Genomic DNA, 21,120 nt, shown 5'->3' on the forward strand with positions numbered 1-21,120 from the left:
CCTGTTTCTTTTTTACAGTCCCTTAACACACAGCACTTAGGCGGGCACTTCAGGAAAGGTGCATCTGACCCTGGCAGCAGGGGGCGCGGGGGGCGGGGGGCGAGGCCCCGTCCGTCCGGTCCAGGTCGGGGCTTGGGAGCCTCTCCACCCAGCACCAAAGCCGAGCAGGGACAGCGGGAGGCCAGGAGCAGTAGAGAGGGCGGCCTCCCGCCGCCTAGACGCGCCCGCCCGCGCGTCCGCTCTGCCCGCACCTCGTCTCTATGGCGGCCCCAACGGCCCTCCGGGGCGCCGAGCGGGATGAACTCGGGCGCGGGCGGCGGCGGCTGCAGCGGCGGCGGCGGGGGCGGCGCTGGGGCCGCGGTGCGCTCCGGAAGGGGCAGCCCGGGAGGGGATGGCTTCGCCCCGTCGGCTCTGGGGACCCGAGAGCAGTGAGTGTGGCGTCCGGCAGGGGAGCGTGAGCCGCACGGCCCGGGCTAGGCCCCGAGGAGGGGATGGGGAGGGGAGAGGGAGGGGGAGGGGAGGGGATGGGAAGGGGATAAGGAGGGGTTGGAGATGGGGAGGGGAGGGGAGGGGGATGGGGAGGAGGAGGGGATACGGAGGGGATGGGGTAGGGAGGGGGAGGGGAGGACAGGGGAGGGGGATAGGGAGGGGAGGGGATACGGAGGGGGAGGGGAAGGGGGTATAGGGAGGGGGAGGGAAGGGGATAGGGAGGGGGAAGGGAGGAGATGGGAGGGGGAGAGGGAGGGGGAGGAGAGGGGACGGGATGGGGATAAGGAGGGGGAGGGGAGGACAGGGGAGGGGGATACGGAGGGGAAGGGATACGGAGGGGGAGGGGAAGGGGGAATAGGGAGGGGGAGGGAAGGGGAGGGGAGGGGATAGGGAGGAGATGGGAGGGGGAGAGGGAGGGGGAGGAGAGGGAACGGGATGGGGAGGGGGATAGGGAGGGGGATAGGGAGGCGGATAGGGAGGGGTGGGGGAGAGAAGGGGCTGGGAGGGGGATAGGGAGGGGGAGGAGAAGGGAGGCGAAGAGGGGATAAGGAGGGGATGGGGAGAGGGAGGGGAAGGGGAGGGATGGGGAGAGGGGGATAGGGAGGGGGAGGGGAGGGGATAAGAAGGGGGAGGGGAGAGGGATAGGGCCTTGGAAGATGGGGATGACCTCGGGGCGTGAAGTGAGGAAGGTAAGGGTGGACAGGCTGGAATCCCCGAGGGGCCACCCTGGAGGTGGTTAAGAGGCACTTCAAAGAGTCGACGTGTCAGGGGGTTCCACGTGTCAGGGGGTTCCACGTGTCAGGGGGTTCCACGTGTCAGGGGGTTCGTGGGGTGCTGAATGGGCTCTGAAGCTCCTGGGAGCTTGGCCTTGAGGGAGTCTTGAACCCCAGGGGCAGGTGTGGGGAAAGGGGGGGCGGGGCCGACCGTGGGGCGAGCCAGGGTTGGGGGCACTGCTAAGGCTCCGGGGATGGGGTTGGAAGAGGTGGGACTGAAGGATGATGTGAGGAGGAAGCGGAGGAGAAAGTGATGTGACCTCACTCAGACCGATGCTCAGTTAATTCCGAGCCAATTAATAGATGGGTGAACGAATGACCAGGGAAAGGTAAGGATGAGAGAGTGAGTTAGAGGATTGCAAGGGTGCAGCGATTCCAGAGAGAGGAACCCGGAAGAGAAGGCAAATGCTGGGGAGGGGAAACTATTACTTCAAAGGAGTAAACCTTAGAGTTTAACCTTCAGGCAAAGCTGGTGTCTGCTGAGTTCTTTGTGAGTAACCACTGTATTGGTAGAAAAATCTGCGTGTCTGCACGTTCTAGTCTGAAATGTGCTGTAATGACACTCTGCCTGTACAGTGAAGTTTCGGACTTGTGTTTGGGGATTCAGGGATCCTTGGACAAAGAGTTGTTTGTACTTTTTTTTTTTTTTTTTTGAGCCAGGATGTATAGTGTTTTTTATGTGTCAGGTATTGTACTCAGTGCTTTACATGTATAAACTGACTCTGCTTGTCTGTGTCTTTTATTCTCTCAACACAAGGATGTTAAGAGATGGATCTATGTGCACGTACTGATGACACTGATAATGTTTGAAACTTCTGTCATGAATATTTACACTGTATTAGAAACATTTAAATTGTAATACAGTTTGATTCAAGAATCTTGCTTTGCATTTGATTATATAGTTGGGATGCTGTCTATGAGAGAGAGCTGCAAACTTTTCAAGAATGTGGAGATACAGGAGAAATCTGGTGAGTTAGAAAAAATAGTGGAATTATGATTCAGAAGAGAGAGAGAATGTTGTGTGTGTGTGTGTGTGTGTGTATTTGTGTGTGTGTGTCTTTTAAGTGCTTACCCCCAAAGAAAGACAACTCAGGAATCTTGGGAATCGTGGACTGATTCTGGCGTTAGTGGGTAGATTTAAAAAGTCTCTCTCGTCTCTCTTTTAATGGTCAAGACTTAAATTTGATAAGAATATATGTATTCCCTGCTTTTTGAAAATTCACATTATGTCACTTGGGTTTTATGAAAGGCATTAGTACCTGTTTTGCTAACTGAAAGGAATCTAAAGATCTTTGCTTGCACGAAAAAAGGTGAAAAGCAAAAATAGAGTTCACTGTTTGTTTTTCAGTGAGCCATTAGAGAGGCAGTACACACTCCTAGCAGCAAGAGTGGCTCTGCCAAGCTCCTTCCCCAGGAACTATACTCAGCATTCCAACATCAAGCTGTCATAGCTTTAAACAGTTTCTGTGAGAGTCTGTGCTTTATCATGATTTATTTTGTGCATTTGTTAGCAAGATATATCTCAAGGTATCAGGTCTAAGAGAGGTTTTTTTGGGGGGTCTGAGAATGCTCAAAAAATTTTACTATATAAATTATTGGTCATTGCTTCTTTGCTTTGTGGCCTTTCGCCTCAGGAAAGGTTTCATAGCAATGCTCTGCTTGCAGTTTGTGGGTAAACCTGTATTAGGAAATTGCTGTCATCCTGTGATTGTCCTTTTACGATAAGCAATAAAATTTTGAGCTCTCAACATATTCAAGTTAATGCTGATGTAGAGAAGCATTAATAAGTAACATAGTGACCTTATCTATTCTGTTCTTGGTAGTGTTCTCTCCTCAATAACAGTAGAGGTGTAGCTTAAGTCACAGATGCTACTTCTTCCTTTCAAAAAAGGCTTAATTAAGCATTTTGAATAAGCTGCTTTAATGGAATATAGTTGTAATCTTTGCTCTATATTCCTCTGGTATTTGATTAACGGATTCTCTGTTTCTAATAGGTTTGGAGAAGAGAGTATGAATCGGCTAATAAGGTGGATGCAAAAACGCAAGATTCCATTGGATGCTTCAGTGCTTGATATTGGAACTGGAAATGGTGTTTTCTTGGTTGAACTTGTTGGTACTTTTAGTATTCATGTGTTAAAGCCAAGTTTTAAAATGAAATTTAAAAAAAGTCTTGGAAATGAGGATACTAACCATGTTAATCTAAAGTAGTAGAGCAAAAAAAAAAAAAAAAAAGTACAGCAATCATACCATTTACTTTTAGAAGCCACATGGTACAAAAGGGAGGCTGCATGGATTATGGATTGTGAGAAAGCATTAAATGAGAAGTAGGGAGATCTGAGTCCTAGTCTTGGCCCTTCTGGCCTTCGTCTTGACTTTGAGCAAGCCACTTAATTTCTCTGGGTATAGTGTAGGTTCTTTCCTAAAGCTTTTGGCTAGGTGATCTTAATTGGTTTCTTCTAGCTAAAAACTCTGGAAATCTGTGTGTATAAAAGAAAGATGACTTTTTACACTTCTGGTAGGACATAAATACCTTATTTTCGGAGTGCATGGTTTGAAGAGAGTATTTTGTCTATGGAACTGAATTTTGGCACAGGTTCTACTAACTAAACCATCACTGATGTGTATCTGTTGTGTGCTCATTGCTGTGGCGTGTATTGTGGAGAAAATTAAAACACTTAGGCTTCCTTCTAGATGGCTTTACTGTCTTAATTTATAAGGATGTATATGTAATGGTGAAATTTATTAGGTGGCTTCCGTGTGCCAAGCCTTGTGCTGGGCATTGGCAACTTGAAAATGCAGACCTTGTGCTTGAGTTGTTCTAGTATAGTAGAGGATGGACAGACGTATACATAATTAACACTGTAGCTTAACGTGTGTGATAATGGATCACTGAGTATAGAAAAAAGAGCAATTAACTTTGGGGAACAGCAACGGGAAGGGTCTTGGAGGAGCTAATATCCAAGTTGGGTGGAAATTGCAGGGACCGGGGTGTGGTGAGTGTGAGTGAGGTGTAAAGATGAAGAGAATTTCAAGCAGTGGACACAATATTTAAAGATTTGGAGGTGCCTGGCTGGCTCAGTTGGTGGTGTGTGGCTCTTGATCTTGGAGTTGTGAGTTCAAGCCCCATGTTGGGTGTAGAGATTGCTACAAAAATAAATAAATAAAAATAAAAAATCTTGAATAAAGAAAGACAAAGGTTTGAAGCAGCATATCATGTACTGGACTCATAAATAATTTGGTAAATTAGAATATAAAGTGTATATGTGGGATGGACAGAATGAGGATTAAGTTAGAGGTAGCAGTCATATCATCTGCCATGCCTAATAGATTTTACTTTTAGGCCATGGGAAGCCTTTAAAATGTTTTAAGCAGTGGAGTATGATTAGAAAAATTTATGATAAATGTTTTTGAAACATTAAGCTATAACATATGTACATGTTAAAGTGCACAAATCAAAAGCATGTGGCTCAGTGAATTTTCACAAAGTTAACATACATATGGTCAGCTATGAACTATCACCCTGGTCAAAAAGTAAAATATTACAGATTCTAGAAACTCCCCTAAACACCCTACCAGTCCTTTCTAAATTACTCCCTCCTTCCCCTCTAGTGGTAATCCCTGATGACGAGGTTTTAACATCAGAGATTAATTTGCCTGTTTTTAATTGTATAAAGTCTTTTTTGTTCTTGTTTTTTGAAGATTTTATTTGCTCATGAGAGACACAGAGAGAGGCAGAGACATAGGCAGAGGGAGAAGCAGGTTCCCTGTAGGGAGCCTGATGCAGGACTAGATCCCAGGACCCCAGGAGTTGAGATCACAATCTGAGCCAAAGGCACACACTCAACCACTGAGCCACCCAGGTGGCCCTATTTTTGATTGTATAAATGGAGGGCTCCAGCATGTATTCTTTCCAGTGTACACATTCTGTGAAATTCATTCAGGTTGTTTGTAGTAACACATTCATTTTCATTGCTATATAAGATTTAATTATACTGCAGTTTATTCATTCTCTTGCTTACCTTGTAGATTCTCTTGTAGATTCTTTTGGATTGCAGTATAATTATTTTAGTTTTATTTGTAGAGACTTATGATTTATCCTGAGACTAATAGTTTAAATAGATTCAGATTTTTTACATATACAGTTGACTCTTGAACAACATAGGTTTGAAATATGCAGGCCCATTTGTGGGATTTCTCAATAGATATATGTATAGTACTGTAAATGTGTTTTCTTTGTGATTTTCTTAATATTTTTCTTACTTTATTGTAAGAATACAGTAAATGATACACATAATATACAAAATACATGTTAATCGACAGTTACGTTATCAGTAAGGTTTCCAGTCAACAACAGGCTGTGGGGGTGCCTGGGTGGGTCAGTTGGTTAGGCATCCACCTCTTGATTTGGGCTCAGGTCATGATCTCAGGGTCATAAGATTGAGCTCTGTATTGTGCTGAGCGTGGAGCCTGCTTAGGATTCTCCCTCTCCCTCTGCCCCTCCCTCCTGCTTTCAAGAGCATATGCTCTCTCTCCATCTAAACAACAACAACAACAACAAAACCCCCAAATCCCGGTAGACTATTAATAAAGTTTTGTGGAAATCAAAAGTTAAATGCTAATTTTTGACTGCTAGGGGTGTCAGCACTCCTAACTCCTCTATGTTGTTCAATGGTTAACTGTATAATTATGCAGACTATGAATAATGGCAGTTTTCTTTCTTCCTTTCTAATCCTTTATAACTTTTCTCCTCTTATTACACTGTCTAGGATCTCTAATAGAATGTTGAAAAGAAGTGGTAACAGAAGACATCCTTGTCTTTTTTCCCCCTTTTCAGAGATTACTTTGAATATTTCACTATTAGGTATGATGTTAGCTTGTAAATTTGTTTTTTAAGATTACTTGGTATCAGACTAAAGAAGTTTCTTCCTATTCTTTCTTTGTTAAAAGAGAGAGTGTGTAGGTGTGTTTCTCATGAATCTTGTTATTAAATGTTTTTCCTGTTATTGAGATAATCATATTAAGTTTGTTCTTTAGGCTATTTGTGTTGATGAATTACACTGATCATTTTCAAATGTTAAGTGTATTTCTGGAATGATATGTATATTATCAGCATATATATTATTAGGTTCTGTTTATTAATACTTTGTTTAGGATTTTTGCAGTTCTGTCCATGAGAAAGATTGTCTTGATAATTTAACTTTTGTATAGTGTTCTGGTCAGTTTTTAGTACCAGGTTATGCTGGCATTATTAAATAAGAATGTATTTTTTGAAAGAGTTTATTAATAATTAGTGTTTTTTCTTCCTTAAATGTTTGGTAGAATTCATTGGTGAAGCCACCTACATGTGGAATCTTTTAATTAAGGGAAGTCACTTTCTTTTTAAATGTGTACTTATTAAATGTAGTATAATGTGCATAGAGAAAAATGGTCATTTAAGTATATAGCTTTTACAAAATGAACACCTTTGTGTAACTTACCAACCTGATCAAGAAATCATTGTTAGCATCATAGAAGAAGCCCCTTTGTGTCATTCCCTTCTAACGTTAACCACAATTCTGATGTCTGTCATATGTTAGGCTGGTTTTGGTGTTAGCTGTACTGGTTTTCTCACTGTGGTTTTTAATTAACATTTCTGTTATAACTAATGATGTTGAGCACCTTTCAGTGTGCTTATTTGCTGTTTGAATATCCTCTTTGGTGAAATGGGTGTTCAGATCTTTAGGCCATTTTTTAAAAAATATTTTTAAAGATTTTATTTATTCATGAGAGAGAGAGAGAGAGGCAGAGACACAGGCAGAGGGAGAAGCAGGCTCCATGCAGGGAGCATGATACAGGATACTAGGATCACATCCTGGGCTGAAGGCAGGCGCTCAACCGCTGAGCCACCCAGGGATCCCTTTAGGCCATTTTTAAATTGGGTTATTTGTTTACTTATTGTTAAGATTTGAGGATTCTTTTTTTATTTATTTTTATTTTAATTTTTATTTTATTTATTTATGATAGACAGAGAGAGAGAGAGAGAGAGAGAGAGAAAGAGGCAGAGACACAGGAGGAGGGAGAAACAGGCTCCATGCCGGGAGCCCGACGCGGGACTCGATCCCGGGACTCCAGGATCGCGCCTTGGGCCAAAGGCAGGCACTAAACCGCTGAGCCACCCAGGGATCCCCTAGATTTGAGGATTCTTTATGTATTCTGGATGTAAGTTCTTTACCAAGAACTAAATGTTTTCTCCCATTCTTTGGCTTCTTTTTTTAATTAATAATACCCTTTGAAGGGTAGGAGTTCTTGATTTTGGTGAAGTCCAGTGTACTAACTTTTTTCTCATATAGATTGTGCTTTTGTGGTCATAATAACTCTTTGCCTAATCCAGGGTCACACAAATTTTCTCCTATGTTCTGAAAGTTTAATGTTTTACCTATTACATTTATTTTATTTTATTTTTTGTTTTTGAATTTTGTTTTTAAGCTCACCCACTGTGGGGCTTGAACTCAGAGCCTTGAGATTAAGAATCACATGCATCACTGACTGAGCCAGTCAGGTGCCCTTATCTTTTACATTTAGATTTATGATTCTTCTGGAATTTTTCTGTAAGGTTTCGGATATTGGTTGAGGTTCTTTTTTTTTTTTTTTTCGCATGTGACGGTTGTATTGTTTCCATTATATTTTGAAAAGATTATCCTGTGTCCATTACATTGAGTTTTATCTGTTTTCTTTCTTTCTTTCTTTCTTTCTTTCTTTCTTTCTTTCTTTCTTTCTTTCTTTCTTTCTTTCTTTTTTTCTTCAAGATTTTATTTATTTATTCATGAGAGACTGAAAGAGAGGCAGAGACACAGGCAGAGGAAGAAGCAGGCTCCATGCAAGGAGACCAATGTGGGACTCGATCCCAGGAATCTGGAATCATGCCCTGAGCCAAAGACAGATGCTCAACCACTGAGCCACCCAGGCGTCCTGAGTTTTACCCTGAGTTTTACCTGTTTTCGATATGCTATAAATGATATTATGGTTATACACTTTATTTAGTTAGTTTTTGATCTCCCCTTTTGCTAAATAGGGAATTGTGAAGTTCTCTTTTCAGAGATGGCTTACAGTATTTCACTGTTTGGCGAAGCACTAGGTGGCTTCATTTCAGTGTGATAGAGTATTAAACTATATGAAAATACCAGTTTATTTAATTATGCAGTCATTCGTTCATTTATGCATTTGCTCCCACGTTGAAGGGTACTGGGACTGTTTTTAGTACTCGATTATTAGTGATACTGCCAAACAATTTCCGAAATGGTTATACTAGTTTATACTCCTGCTGGCAGTGTGAGAAGTCCATCCTTGCCAACTCCTGGTCTTGTCAGTTTATACGATTTCAGTGATTTTGGTAGGGGGTAGTGGTATCTCACGATTTTATTATTTCCTGATAACTAAAGATGTTGAACATATTTTCATATGCATCTTGGGTATTTGGCTATTCTTTTTTGTGAAGTGTCCCACTTTTTTTGCCTATGTTAAAATTGGATTGCCTGTGTTTTTCTTATTGATTTGTAGGAGTCCTTTGTATCACAAAATACTTTCATCTAATGCATGACTTGCCTTTTCACTTTTATAATAGCATTTTTTGATAAATAACAGTTTTTTAATTTTAGTAAAGCTTAATATATCATTAAAAAATTAGTAGTGCTTTTGCATATTCTGTATTAAACCTTGCTTGTCCTGAGTTATAAAGATATTTTTCTTTGTGTTCTCCTGGGAGCTATGTTGTTTTCTTTGCATTTGGGTTCTGATGAATTGTTGTGCATGTTGTGAGATCAAGTTTGAGGCTTATTTTTTCTCTTATGACTATCCAGATAACCCAGCACCATTTTATTGAAATGTCCATCCTTTCCCCCACTGTACTTCGGTCATAAGCTAACTAGTGCTGTGTGCTTGGGTCTGTGTCTGGATTCTTTATTCTATTCCTTTGGGTTTGTTTGCTTATCCTTATGCTAGTGCCTTGCTGTCCTGATCACTGCAGCTTTGTCTTCATATTTGGTTGATGTAAATTCTCAACATTGATCTCTTTTCCATTGTGGTCTTGGCTATTGTTAGTTAGCTTTTTCCATCTTTATTTAAATTTTAGAATAATCTTACCACTTTTCGGGGAAAAAAGCATACCCTGGCGTTTTGATTAGGATTGGATAGAATTTACAGGTTAATTCAGGGAGGATGCATATTTATTTAAATTTTAGACTCATTACTTTTCAGGAAAAAAAAAAATCAAAGGATTTTGATTCAGACTGCATTGAATTTGGGAAGGATTTAGATTTTTACAGTATTGAGTCTCTGAATCCATGAACATGATATGTTCCTCCATTTATTTAGTTCTTTATATTCTCTCAGTAATATTTTGTACTTTTCTCTGTAGAGATCTTATTTATCTTTTCTTAGATTGATCCCTAGATATTTGTTGTTGTTCCAGTTGTTACTGTTATGCTTTTAAAATTTTATTTTCTAGGAGTGCCTGGGTGGCTCAGTTGGTTAAGTGTCTGACTCTTGCTTTCTGCTCAGGTCATGATCTCAGGGTCATGGGATCCAGCCCCATGATGGGCTCTGTGCCCAGCATGGTGTCTGCTGGGGATTATCTCCCTCCTCCTTAACCCCTTCCCTTGCTTGTACTTTTTCTCTTTCTCTAAATGAATAAATAAAATCTTAAATTTTTAAAAACTTTCTAATAGTTCATTGCTAGTAAATAGAAGTACAACAGATTTTTCTATTAATCTTGTGTCCAGTAATTCAGACATTAATTCTAATAGTTTATTTATAAATTCTTTTGGATTTTCTTACATACAGTAATGTCATGTAGTTTTATTTCTTCAAGTTCAACTTTGATGTCTTGCTTATTGAGATACTGTGTACTCTCGAATACAACATGGAATAGAATTATTAAGGCAGGTGGCCTGTAACACTGCCTAGCATAGGAGGAAAGCTTCTAATATTTTTCCACTAAATATGATGTCAGCTATAGGTTTTTATAGTCTTTATCAGATGAGGGTTTTCGTTTATATTCCTCGTTTAAGTTTTAATCACAAATGAGTGTTGAATTTGATCACTGGCTTTCTTTGATATCCATTGAGATAAGATGATTTTTCTTGATTCTGTTAATGTTGGATTGATTGATTTTAGGGACAGGGTATCTTTACTTTTTTAATTGATATTTTTATTCAAATAATTTTAGGGATTGATTTTTTTTTTCTAAGTAAGCTCTGTGCCCAGTGTTGGGCTTGAGCTCTACCCACTGAGCTTGCCAGATGCCCCTGATTGTTCACTGTTAAAACAAACTTCCACTCCTCAAGTAGAACAAGTCTGATTGTTGTGTATTATCCTTTTCATATATTACTGGATTTCATTTGGTGGTGTTTATTTTGCTTATGATTTATATAGTTTCATCAGAGAGATTAGCCAGTAATATTCTTTGTCTGAAATTTTCATGTGAGGTTTTTGTATCAAGGTTATGCTGGCCTCAGAACTGGATGGGAAATTGCTCGCCTTTTATTCTTTGGAAGAATTTGTAATTGGCTTTGTTTCTTCCTTAAACATTCAGAAGAATTCTTGATGACATGCTCTGGAATGTGGAGTTTTTTTTTTTTTTTTTTTTTGGTAGGGTTTGAGTCAGTTTTGTGTTTTTCAAGAAATTTGTCCATTTATCTGAATTTTTTAAAATATTTCATTTATTTATTTATTTATTTATGAGAGACACAGAGAGAGAGAAAGGCAGAGACACAGGTAGAGGGAGAAACAGGCTCCATGCAGGGAGCCTGATGCGGGACTCGATCCCGGGACTCCAGATGGCAGGCGCTAAACTGCTGAGCCACCCAGGGATCCCCCATTTATCTGAATTTTAAAATTTTATTGGCATTAAGTTGTTCATAATTTGCTGTTAAATTTTTAAAATTTATATATTGTGAAATTGACTTTTTTACATGGAGTTCTGTGGATTTTAACACTTGTACAGATTGCTGTAATCACCTTTACAGTCAGGATACAGAATAGTTGCATTCTATATAACCATACATTTTTCCCCTGGTAGCCACTGATCTGTTCTCTATCAATAGTCTTGTGTTTTTGAGAATGTCCTATAAAATGGAATTATGCAGTATTATAATCTTTTGAGATTGCCTTCTGTTGTTCAAAATAATGCTTTTGAGATTCATCCACGTTTTTGTGTGTATCAGTAGTCATTTTTATTGCTGAAAAGTATCTGATGTATGGTTATATCACAGTTTGTTTATCCATTTACTTGTTGGAAGGGCATGTGAGTTGTTGCTAAGTTTTTGGCAATTACGAATATGCTGCTATAAACATTTGTGTAGACGTTTTTGTGTGAACATGTTTAAGTTTTCTAACTATATGTTTATTAGAAACTTCCAAGCCATTTCTGAATAATTGTACCATTTTACATTCATATTTCACATACATGAGCAATGTATGATAGTTCTGTATTTTTGCTGAAATTTGGAATTGTCCATGTTTGATGTTTTAGCCATTCTAATATTTATATACAGCATCTAATCATGGTTTTAGTTTGTAGTTCTCTGATGGCTAATTAATTTGAACATGTTTTCATGTACTTAATTGCTATCTTTATATCTTGTATGGTGAAATTTCTGTTCGAGTCTTCTCATTTGGACTGAATTGTTTGTTTTCTTACTGTTGAATTTTGTGAATTCTTTGTGTATTCTGAATACAAGAATTCTCTGAAACATCATTGTAAATGGTTTCTCTCAGTCTAGCTTTTCTTTTCTTCTCTTAAGAAATGAAAAGTAAAGTTTATGATTTTGATAAAGCCCAGTTTATTGAGTTATTTATTTGTATTTTTTCTATTAAATATCTCTATGTGGGGCTCAAACTCATGACTCTAAGATTGAATTGCTTGCTCCTTAGACTGAGCCAGCCATGTACCCCTAGTTGTTGTTTCTTTTTAATGTATCATGTTTTTGGTATCCTGTTTAATAACTCTTCGCCTAATCTTTTTTCTCCTTTCTTTTCCCTTAAAAGATTTTATAGTTTTAATTTTTTATGTTTGGATTTATGATCTTTTTGAATTAATTTTATTTATTAGAGAGAGAGAGAGAGAGTGAGCACAGGTAGGGGGAATGGCAAGCAGAGGTAAAGGGAGAACCAGGGTCCTGGGATTCAGCCCCAGGTTGGGCTCCCTGCTCAATGGGGAGCCTGCTTCTCCCTCTCTGCCTTTTGCTCCCCCTGCTTTGTGTGTGCTCTCTCTCTCTCTCTGTCAAATAAATAAAATCTTAAAAAAAAAAAAAGATACGAGGCTCAAGTCAAGATTCTTTTTTGTGTGTGCATATAGATGTCACTTTGTTTTAAAGCATTTATTGAAAACACTGCCCTTTCTTTAATTGTCCTTTCATCTTTGCCAAAAATCAGTTTGCCATATTTTTGTATATCTATTTCTGGACTCTATCCTGTTTCATTGATATATGTATCTATCCCTTTGTAACACCACACTGTCTTGATGAACATAACTTTTAGTAAATCTTAAAAGTGGAATAGTGTGATTCTGCCAATTTTATTCTTTTTCAAATACTGTTTTGGCTATCCCAATTCCCTTGCCTTTCCAAATAAATTTTAAAATCTATTTGTATTTATCTACAAGAGAATCCATGCTGAAAATTTGGTTGGAATTGAACTAAAATCTGTAATTTGAGGAGAAGTGACATCTTTACTATCTAGAGTCTTCCAGTCCATGAATATGGTATGTCTCTTCATTTATTTAGGTCTTCTTGATTTCTTTCATCTGCATTTTTTCATTTTTCAGCATATAGATCCTGTATATATTTTTATACTTGTGTTATATATATATGCTTTTGGGGTATTAAATGTATTGCTTTTTGAAATTCAGTTTCCAGTTGTTTGTTGCTAGAAATCTGGTTGATTTCTGTGTGTTGACCTTGTATGCTGTAACCTTGCATTTATTAGTTCTAGGAGTTTTTTGGTGGGTTTTCTGAGCTTTTTTACATAGACTATCTTATTGTTTATAAATAGGGGCAGTTTCAGTTCTTCTTTTTTAATTTGTATGCCTTTTATCTCTTTTCTTGCCTAATTACACTAGGTAGGGCTTCCAGTACAGTGTTAACTACGAGTGTTAACAAAGGACATTTCTGCCTTGTTCCAGTGTTAGTGATCCAATCTATGTGTACATTTCACCATTAAGGATGATGTGTTAGCTTTAAGGATGTGTTAGCTTTAAAAAAAGGGGGAGGAGTGTATTAGCCTTAAGATTCTTTAGATGTCTTTTGTCAGGTTGAGGAGATTTCCTTTCTATTTCTAGAACAGATGTTGAATATTTTATAGTCTTATTAAAGTTAATTCATTAGAGGGATTTTGCAGTTTTTGAGGAATTAGTCCAGGATATATAAACAGAATTAGACTATGGATGATGTGGTTTATTCTGGGAATGCATTGTTGGTTCCTTATATGAAAATCATTTAATCTATCATATTAACAACCTAAAAAAGAAAAACCTCATGATTATATTCTTTGACGGGAAAAACATTTTTGGGGGGAGTCTGGAAATAGCAACATTAGACCTTTTCATGTTGTTCCACAGGTCTGTGAGATTCTGTTCAATTTTCCCCCCATTTTTTCTGTTGATTAGATTTGATGTCTTCAAGTTCATGGACTTTTTTTCCTCCTCTTTCTATTCTATAACTAAGCCTACATGTTGCAGTTAGTTGATAGTCTATTAAGGCTTTTTTTTTTTTTTTTTTTCTCCCTGCAGCTTTTTCTTACTTTGTGGTGTATTTTTGTAGAAGGTAGTTTATTAGTCCCAAATGATTTTCCACAGTGTAGATTTTCTAATTGTACTTCTATCATTTAAAATGTTTTCTGCGCCCTGTATTTTCTGCAGGTTGGAAGTTAGACCTAGAATAAGGTTCAGGAAACTAGAGTTTGAGGATCGAATCTGGCCTTCCTGTTTTTAAAAAATATTGAAATGTAGCTGTACCTATCCATATACATATTGTCTATAGCTGTGTATGTGCTGGAGTGGTAGAGCTGAGTAGTTGTGACAGAGACTGTAGACTGGGAAAGCCTAACGTATTTATGCCCTGTTCCTTTATTTTTTTTTTTTAATTTTTATTTATTTATGATAGTTACAGAGAGAGAGAGAGAGAGGCAGAGACACAGGCAGAGGGAGAAGCAGGCTCCATGCGCCGGGAGCCCGATGTGGGATTCGATCCCGGGTCTCCAGGATTGCGCCCTGGGCCAAAGGCAGGCGCCAAACCGCTGCGCCACCCAGGGATCCCTGCCCTGTTCCTTTAAAGTAAAATTCTGATAATCTGTGATTCAGAGATTTTTACAAACTTAGTTTTTTTGGTAGAAGGGGAGGAGGGCGGGGGGTGGGAGTGAATGGGTGACGGGCACTGGGTGTTATTCTGTATGTTAGTAAATTGAACACCAATAAAAAAAAAAAAAAAAAAAAAAAACAAACAAACTTAGTTTTTTTTTAAATGAATTTAATAGGTGGTCATTGATATTTGCCTCTGTAGTGCATATTTTGTTTGTATTTTTGTGATGTTAATAGCTATTGCTTATATTCTGTGCCTTTTAAGTGTTTCATCCACATTTTTGATGCATTTTTTTGTTGTTTTTGCTGGGTGCATTATTTATTTATTTATTTATTTATGTATGTATGTATGTATGTATGTATTTATTTATTTATTTATTTATTTATTATTTTTTAAAGATTTCATGAGAGACACACAGAGAGGGAGAAGCAGAAACGTAGGCAGAGGGAGAAGCAGGCTTCATGCAGGAAGCCCGATGTTGGATTTGATCCCAGGACTCCAGGATCATGCCCTGAGCCAAAGGCAGACGCTCAACTGCTGAGCCACCCAGGCATCCCGCTGGGTGTATGATTTTAGATTGCTGTTTTTCCTTTTCTGTTTTCTGGCTTCCATTCTTTATGACTTATGGCTGCCAGTCTTATTGTCAGTCTAGTGAAGGTGGTCTGTTGTTCCTGTGTGTCTCCCCACCCCCACTCCTTGGATGCTTTTGAGATTTTCCTCTTTTTAGTTTTTATCAGATACACTATGCTGGCTTTTTCTTTTCCTTTTCCTTTTCCTTTTCCTTTTCCTTTTCCTTTTCCTTTTCCTTTTCTCCTGTTTTGTTTTCTTTATCTTGGTTTAGGTTGATATTGCTTCTTCAGTCTGAAGCTTGGGGTCCTTCATTGGTATTAGAAAATTCTTACCTGTATGCCATTTTCTCTTCTGCCCTGTTTTCCTTTCTTCTCCTGCTAAGATTCCTATTTTATATGTGTGTGTACATATATATATGTTTATTTATATATATTTATATATATAAATATGTTTATATATTTACATATACTTGTATATATACTTATATATAAATATATGTGTTTGATCTTATACTCTGTTATATTTTGTTTTCCATATTCTTTGCTTTTTTAATTGTCTATTCTTTTGTTCTATGCTTAATAGGAGTATTTCCTTTTGACCTTTCTTCCAATTCACTAATTTTTTTTCTGTGTTTAATCAACTGTCAAGCTGACCTGTGAATCTGCTTATTTTAAAAAATATTTTATTTATTGGACAGAGAGCAAGAGAGAGAGCACAAGGAGTGGGAATGGCAGCCAGAGGGAGAGGGAGAAGTAGCTCCCCACTGAGCAAGGAGCCCAATGCGGGACTCAGTCCCAGGACTGAGCCAAAGGCAGATGCTTAACTCACTGAGCCACCCAGGCACCCTTGAATCTCTTTAATTATTGCATTTTTTTCATTTCTGCTATTCATTTGGTTCTTTGTCATAGTTTTCAATTCTCAGAATTCTCCAAGAACTGTCACTTATTTCATTTATTTGAAAATTGGTTTCTGATAATTATTTTATTTGGGCCTCCTGTGAGTCTTTTCTAATGTCATTTCTTCCCCCTTGGTTTCTCGTCATTTTTTTTTTTACCTTGAATGTCCTTATTTTTCACTGAGTGCCAGAAACCAAATGTGAAAAATGTTGGAGATAGTTTGAGATTTTGGATGATTGTTGTAGAAACCTAAAACATCTATATATGATATTTTTTATAAGTTCTATTGTGAGAAGAGGAAACATAAGAGGAGAACTGGTAAAAGTCAATTCACAGAATTATCCTGGCTTCCTGATAGAGAAGGAATTGAGAGAAACTGGGAGAAAATGATCAGAGTATGGAGTGGGACACCTAGAAGAATTGGAGATTGGCATCGAAGCAGGGATGTTAGACCTTGAGATTAAAATAAAGATAATGAAAGGGAGCAAAATTCTGTGGAATGTAATTGGTATGTTGCTAGAGTTTAGATTAGAATCAGTCACTAGTGATGAAAAGTCAGGGAAGTCTTAATGGAAGGTGTAGGTGTAGGTTAAGTTTTGACGGAAATAAATTGAGTAAATAGTGAAGAGTAGGGAGACAATTTCAGGCTACATTGTAGTTTTCAACTGCTTTCTCTTCAAATTTCCTTTGAAATTACCTTTGGCCTTATCTAAAAACATTCAGCATAGTGTTAGGGGGTTGGGGTTGGGGTAAGGACCAGGAGCAATCATACTTTTGCCATAGGCTCCACATATCCTAGGTGCAGTCATGTGGCTTGTAAACTGCTGGGACTATAGCTTTAGGCTCAAAACTCTCTCTTTCTTGAGAATTTATTGATAGAGCATGAGAGAGAGAGCGTGCACATGAGCAGTGGGGAGGGGTAGAGGAAGAAGCCGACCCCCTGCCAAACAGGCCATCCAATGTGGGGTGTAATCCCAGGACCCTGGGATCATGACCTGAGCCGAAGGCAGATGCTTAACCACCTGAGCCACTCAGGTGTCCTAGGCTCAAAATGCTTTTTTAAATTTATTTTTTACTTTTTTTTAATTTTAAAGATTTTATTTCTTCATTTGAGATAGCACAAGCAGGGGGCGGAGGGAGAGGGAGAAGCAGGCTCCCCACTGAGCAGAGAGCCTGACATAGGGTACCATCCCAGAACCCCAGGATCATGACCTGAGAGGAGGGCAGATACTTAACTGACTGAGCCACCCAGTAGCCCCTAGGCTCAAAACTCTCAATGTCCTCTGAGCCTTAATTTTTTGGGGATATTAATACCTGCCCAACCTATTTCACATAGTTTTTGTAAACATTTTGAAAACAAAAAGTGTAACGTGATTAATAATCACTTCACTGGTGGAAAATTGTAATTTAGAATTACAGTGAAGGAAAATTTTTCAGGAACTTACTATGTATGCATTTCATCTATTCATATAACTTAACTGTGCTAAGTAAAATTTATGATAGATTTATGTGTGAATTAGAGCATATTAATATCAGAAGTTAATGTTCTATTTTTCTACTAAGGGCAAAATATTATACATACATTCTCACTATCTCTGAGAGAATGAATTTTCTTTTGAAATAGAACTCAAATACTATAAAAGCAAATGAATTGTCACTTGATGTGAATTTAAATTCTTAGTTTCTATTTAGATTCTACAATAAAATTTAAACTGTAGATTATTGGATTGTATATGTCACTTGATCTATTAAATAAATTAAACAGTCGCAGTCCTAAAGGAATGTTGTAATTCATAAGCAAAGCAGTTTGTTAAAACCTTATTTTAAACTAAAGTATAAAATTGTTTCTCTGTCTCTAGGCAAGATCTGGTTTCTGTAATATTACTGGAATTGATTATTCTCCTTCTGCAATACAGCTTTCTGGAAGTATTATAGAGAAAGAGGGTTTATCTAACATTAAGTTAAAGGTAACTATTATATTACTATAACTGTTTGTAATAGGAGTTATAAAGTTTAAGTATTTCTAAAGTATATTTGCTAACTATCTTTTGAACTCAAATTAAGGATTAATTATCAGTAATCCAAATTGAAACATTTTTAAGTAACTATTAAAATTTTCAATGTAGTTGGCTTGGGGAAGTTATTTTCTTCTCTTTCTGTGTGCAGGTGTGTTCATTCTCTCATATTTGCAAATACAAATAATAGCTAACTTTGGATTAACTAGATCAAAAAGTTGTAAGTACATCAAGTGGTGTAGTGCTGCCAAAGATTACTTAGTTTTTTTGTGTGTGTTCTGTGATCTGTGAGGAGATGATGACTCTTGGATTTATATATCTAGCCCAGGCTTCTCTGAGCTCTAGAATGATTTAAAAACTGCGTGTTTTGCACTTCTTCCTGGATAGCTAGTAGTCTCATGTAGTCCAAAATGAAACTCTTAGTTTCTCTTTAAACCTGCTTTACCCCAGTCTTTCCCATTTCTGTTACTGATACCACCATTCACCTGTTGTATTAGCCTAAAACCAACCCAAGGAGTCGTCCTTGATTCTTCTCTTTTAAGTCCCATGTCTCATTCTGTTGGTTTTGTCTTGTGTATCAGACACGTGATCATTCCTTGCTGTTTCCACTGTTCCTCCTAAGTCTGAGCTGCCACCATTTCTTGCCTACAGCTACAGTGGCCTCTTAACTTGGCTCCTCCATTTCTCCTCTTGCCACGCCACTGTCTACTACCACAGGGCAAGCAGAGTGATTTATTGAAATATCAATCAGCTCCTGTCACTGCCTTGGTCATGAGCCTCCAAGGGCTTCCTCATTGTGTAGAGAATGGAATCTGAATGCCCACCCCACCTCACAAAGCCCCTCATTTCTTACCTGTTTTCCTCTTTGTCACCAGTATTCCAGTCACACTGGCTTTCTTTCTGCTCCTGAAACATGTCTAGCCTGTTCTTTTCCAGTCTTTCTACCTGCCATTCTCTGTCTAGAATATTCTTGCCCCAGATCTTGTTTGGCTCCTTCTCTCAGTCAGATCTGTGCTCAAATATCACCTTTGGAGGCCTTTCCTATCTTTTCCAAATTTCTCTTCCCAGACCCTGCTGTCTTCATTACTCTGTTTTTATTGTCTTCATACCACTTTATCTAAAATTATTCGTTTGGCTTACTTATTTGTTCTGTCTCCCTTTAGAGAATATAAAGTGTATTCTCATACAGGGACTCTTTCTTTTTTGTTTACCATTATATTCCCAGTGACTGAAAAACCCTGCCTATAATAGGTGTTCATAATATACTTGTTGAATAAACGAGTACTTTGATACAGGCGTTTAGCTCTAAACTTGGCTCCCAGGAATGGTGGAGCCATTTTTTGCTTCAGGTATAATGAATACTTTGGTGGGAAGAGGAAAAAAAAAAGTTCTAATAAACATAGAATCTACATTTTAAAATCAAAGAGTTTTAGATAATATGCTATTTATGATTACTGTATTAAGTTTGAATAATCATGAGCTAATTGATTACTTTTTAAGAGTAGCTTTTCAGAATGAAGTACATTGGCAAATTATTGTATTAAATGAAATTGAGGCAGATCACAGTTTCAAATGCTTATAATATTATTAATAGGTTATTGAAAATTAATGATATGCTGGTGTATGACCTTCACAACCTAAAGTGCATGATATTTATAAAGTTAAGTAGCTGCAGTTTAAATAGTCCTTTGACTTCGTAAGCTTTATGCCGTTCGTTTTATTCATTAGTTGGTTTGTAAGCTGCTGAATTAGGGTGGAGGGACTTCTGATCTACTGTAAGTCACACGACTGTAATAATATCAGCTAAAAATCATCTTATTTTTAATGACCTGTTTGAGTTCCACATAATTTTTATCATCTTAAAAACATTTCAAATGTTCTATTTTTTGACGGAAATAACTTTTTCGTAAGCCAGGCTTGCAGGCTCTATTATGTGCTGGTGATATTAGGCAGTACACCTGGCTTTCATTTATTTCCAAATTTGTAGAGATTTGGAATGTCCAGGAAACCCTGTCTCTCTTACTAATCTTAGCTTTAATGATCTTGGGATGAAGCATGTAAAAGTTTGCTATAAAGTTGAAAATATGTTTATTATATGTAAAATGCCATCATAATTAATTGGTCTTTTTATCCATAACCGTTTACAGATTGTCACTTAAATTCAGGAGAGATTGTGTTACTTGTTCTCATAAGACATTGATTTTTAATATAGGTAGAAGACTTTTTGAATCTTTCCACAAAGCTGTCTGGATTTCATATTTGTATTGACAAAGGGACTTTTGATGCCATAAGCCTTAATCCTGACAATGCGATTGAGAAGAGGAAGCAGTATGTGAAATCCCTCTCTGGGGTGTTGAACGTGAAAGGCTTTTTTCTAATAACCTCATGTAATTGGACCAAGGAAGAGTTGCTAGATGAATTCAGTGAAGGTAAATGGCTATATGTTGTTAATGTGTGCTTACCTTAGGTTTCATGTGCTTAAATAGGATTTTTTTTTCCCCATTGGTGTTACAGTGTTTTAGTGTCCCCTTTGTGGGAATTGCCTGCTTTTCTTCTCAAGTGTAAATGCAAAGGGCAAAGAAATAATATCCAGAGATCCAGAGTCCTTTCTAAAAATTTCCAAGAAATCCTGGCAGTTAGGTACTAACATTTATGAGCCTATAAAAGTTAAGTTCTTTTTTAAGCGGTATAATCTCTTATTTAGAGACTCGAACAGTAAGTACGTATATTGTGCTTCAGACTTTAGTGTACTGATCTACTGGTGATAGTGATAATAGGAATCAGTAATGTGCAAATGGAAGTAGTATTTTTAAAAACCTTACATGAGAGTTTTAATTCTATAAATACTTTCTGTATCTTGCTAATGGTCATTTAGGTTTTAGGATTTATCTTTTTTTCAGTATATACAGAACAATTATTTTTAACATTGCACAGAAACAAAAAGTAGGGACTTTGTACTAGAAATACTCCCTATTAATTCTTGAGGTAATCTACCTTTTTTAAGGCTTTGGTGCCAAGACAAGATCCTTTCTCACTCCATTAGGAA

At 37.9% G+C, this 21,120-nt stretch overlaps 1 protein-coding gene across 7 annotated transcripts in view; it reads left to right on the forward strand.

Moving 5' to 3' along the window:
- Positions 1-276: 276 nt before the first annotated feature.
- The window catches only part of EEF1AKMT2 (EEF1A lysine methyltransferase 2), a 72,940-nt gene continuing 52,096 nt past the window's right edge, over positions 277-21,120 (forward strand). For 4 of the 7 annotated variants that reach the window (XR_013367712.1, XR_013367713.1, XR_013367711.1 and 1 more), the window contains exons 1-5: positions 277-428; positions 2,165-2,230; positions 3,257-3,371; positions 17,919-18,026; positions 20,287-20,503. Coding sequence is in view for 2 of the 7 variants with exons in the window: in XM_077877290.1 (XP_077733416.1) it covers positions 298-428; positions 2,165-2,230; positions 3,257-3,371; positions 17,919-18,026; positions 20,287-20,503 (637 nt within the window). In the remaining 5 variants the exon portion in view is untranslated. Of the gene's footprint in view, positions 429-2,164; positions 2,231-3,256; positions 3,376-17,918; positions 18,027-20,286; positions 20,504-21,120 lie in introns of all 7 variants that reach the window. The other 3 variants (XR_013367709.1, XM_077877290.1, XM_077877292.1) reach the window with 2 other exon arrangements.

Source organism: Canis aureus, chromosome 29, assembly GCF_053574225.1.
Source record: "Canis aureus isolate CA01 chromosome 29, VMU_Caureus_v.1.0, whole genome shotgun sequence".
NCBI lineage: Eukaryota > Metazoa > Chordata > Mammalia > Carnivora > Canidae > Canis > Canis aureus.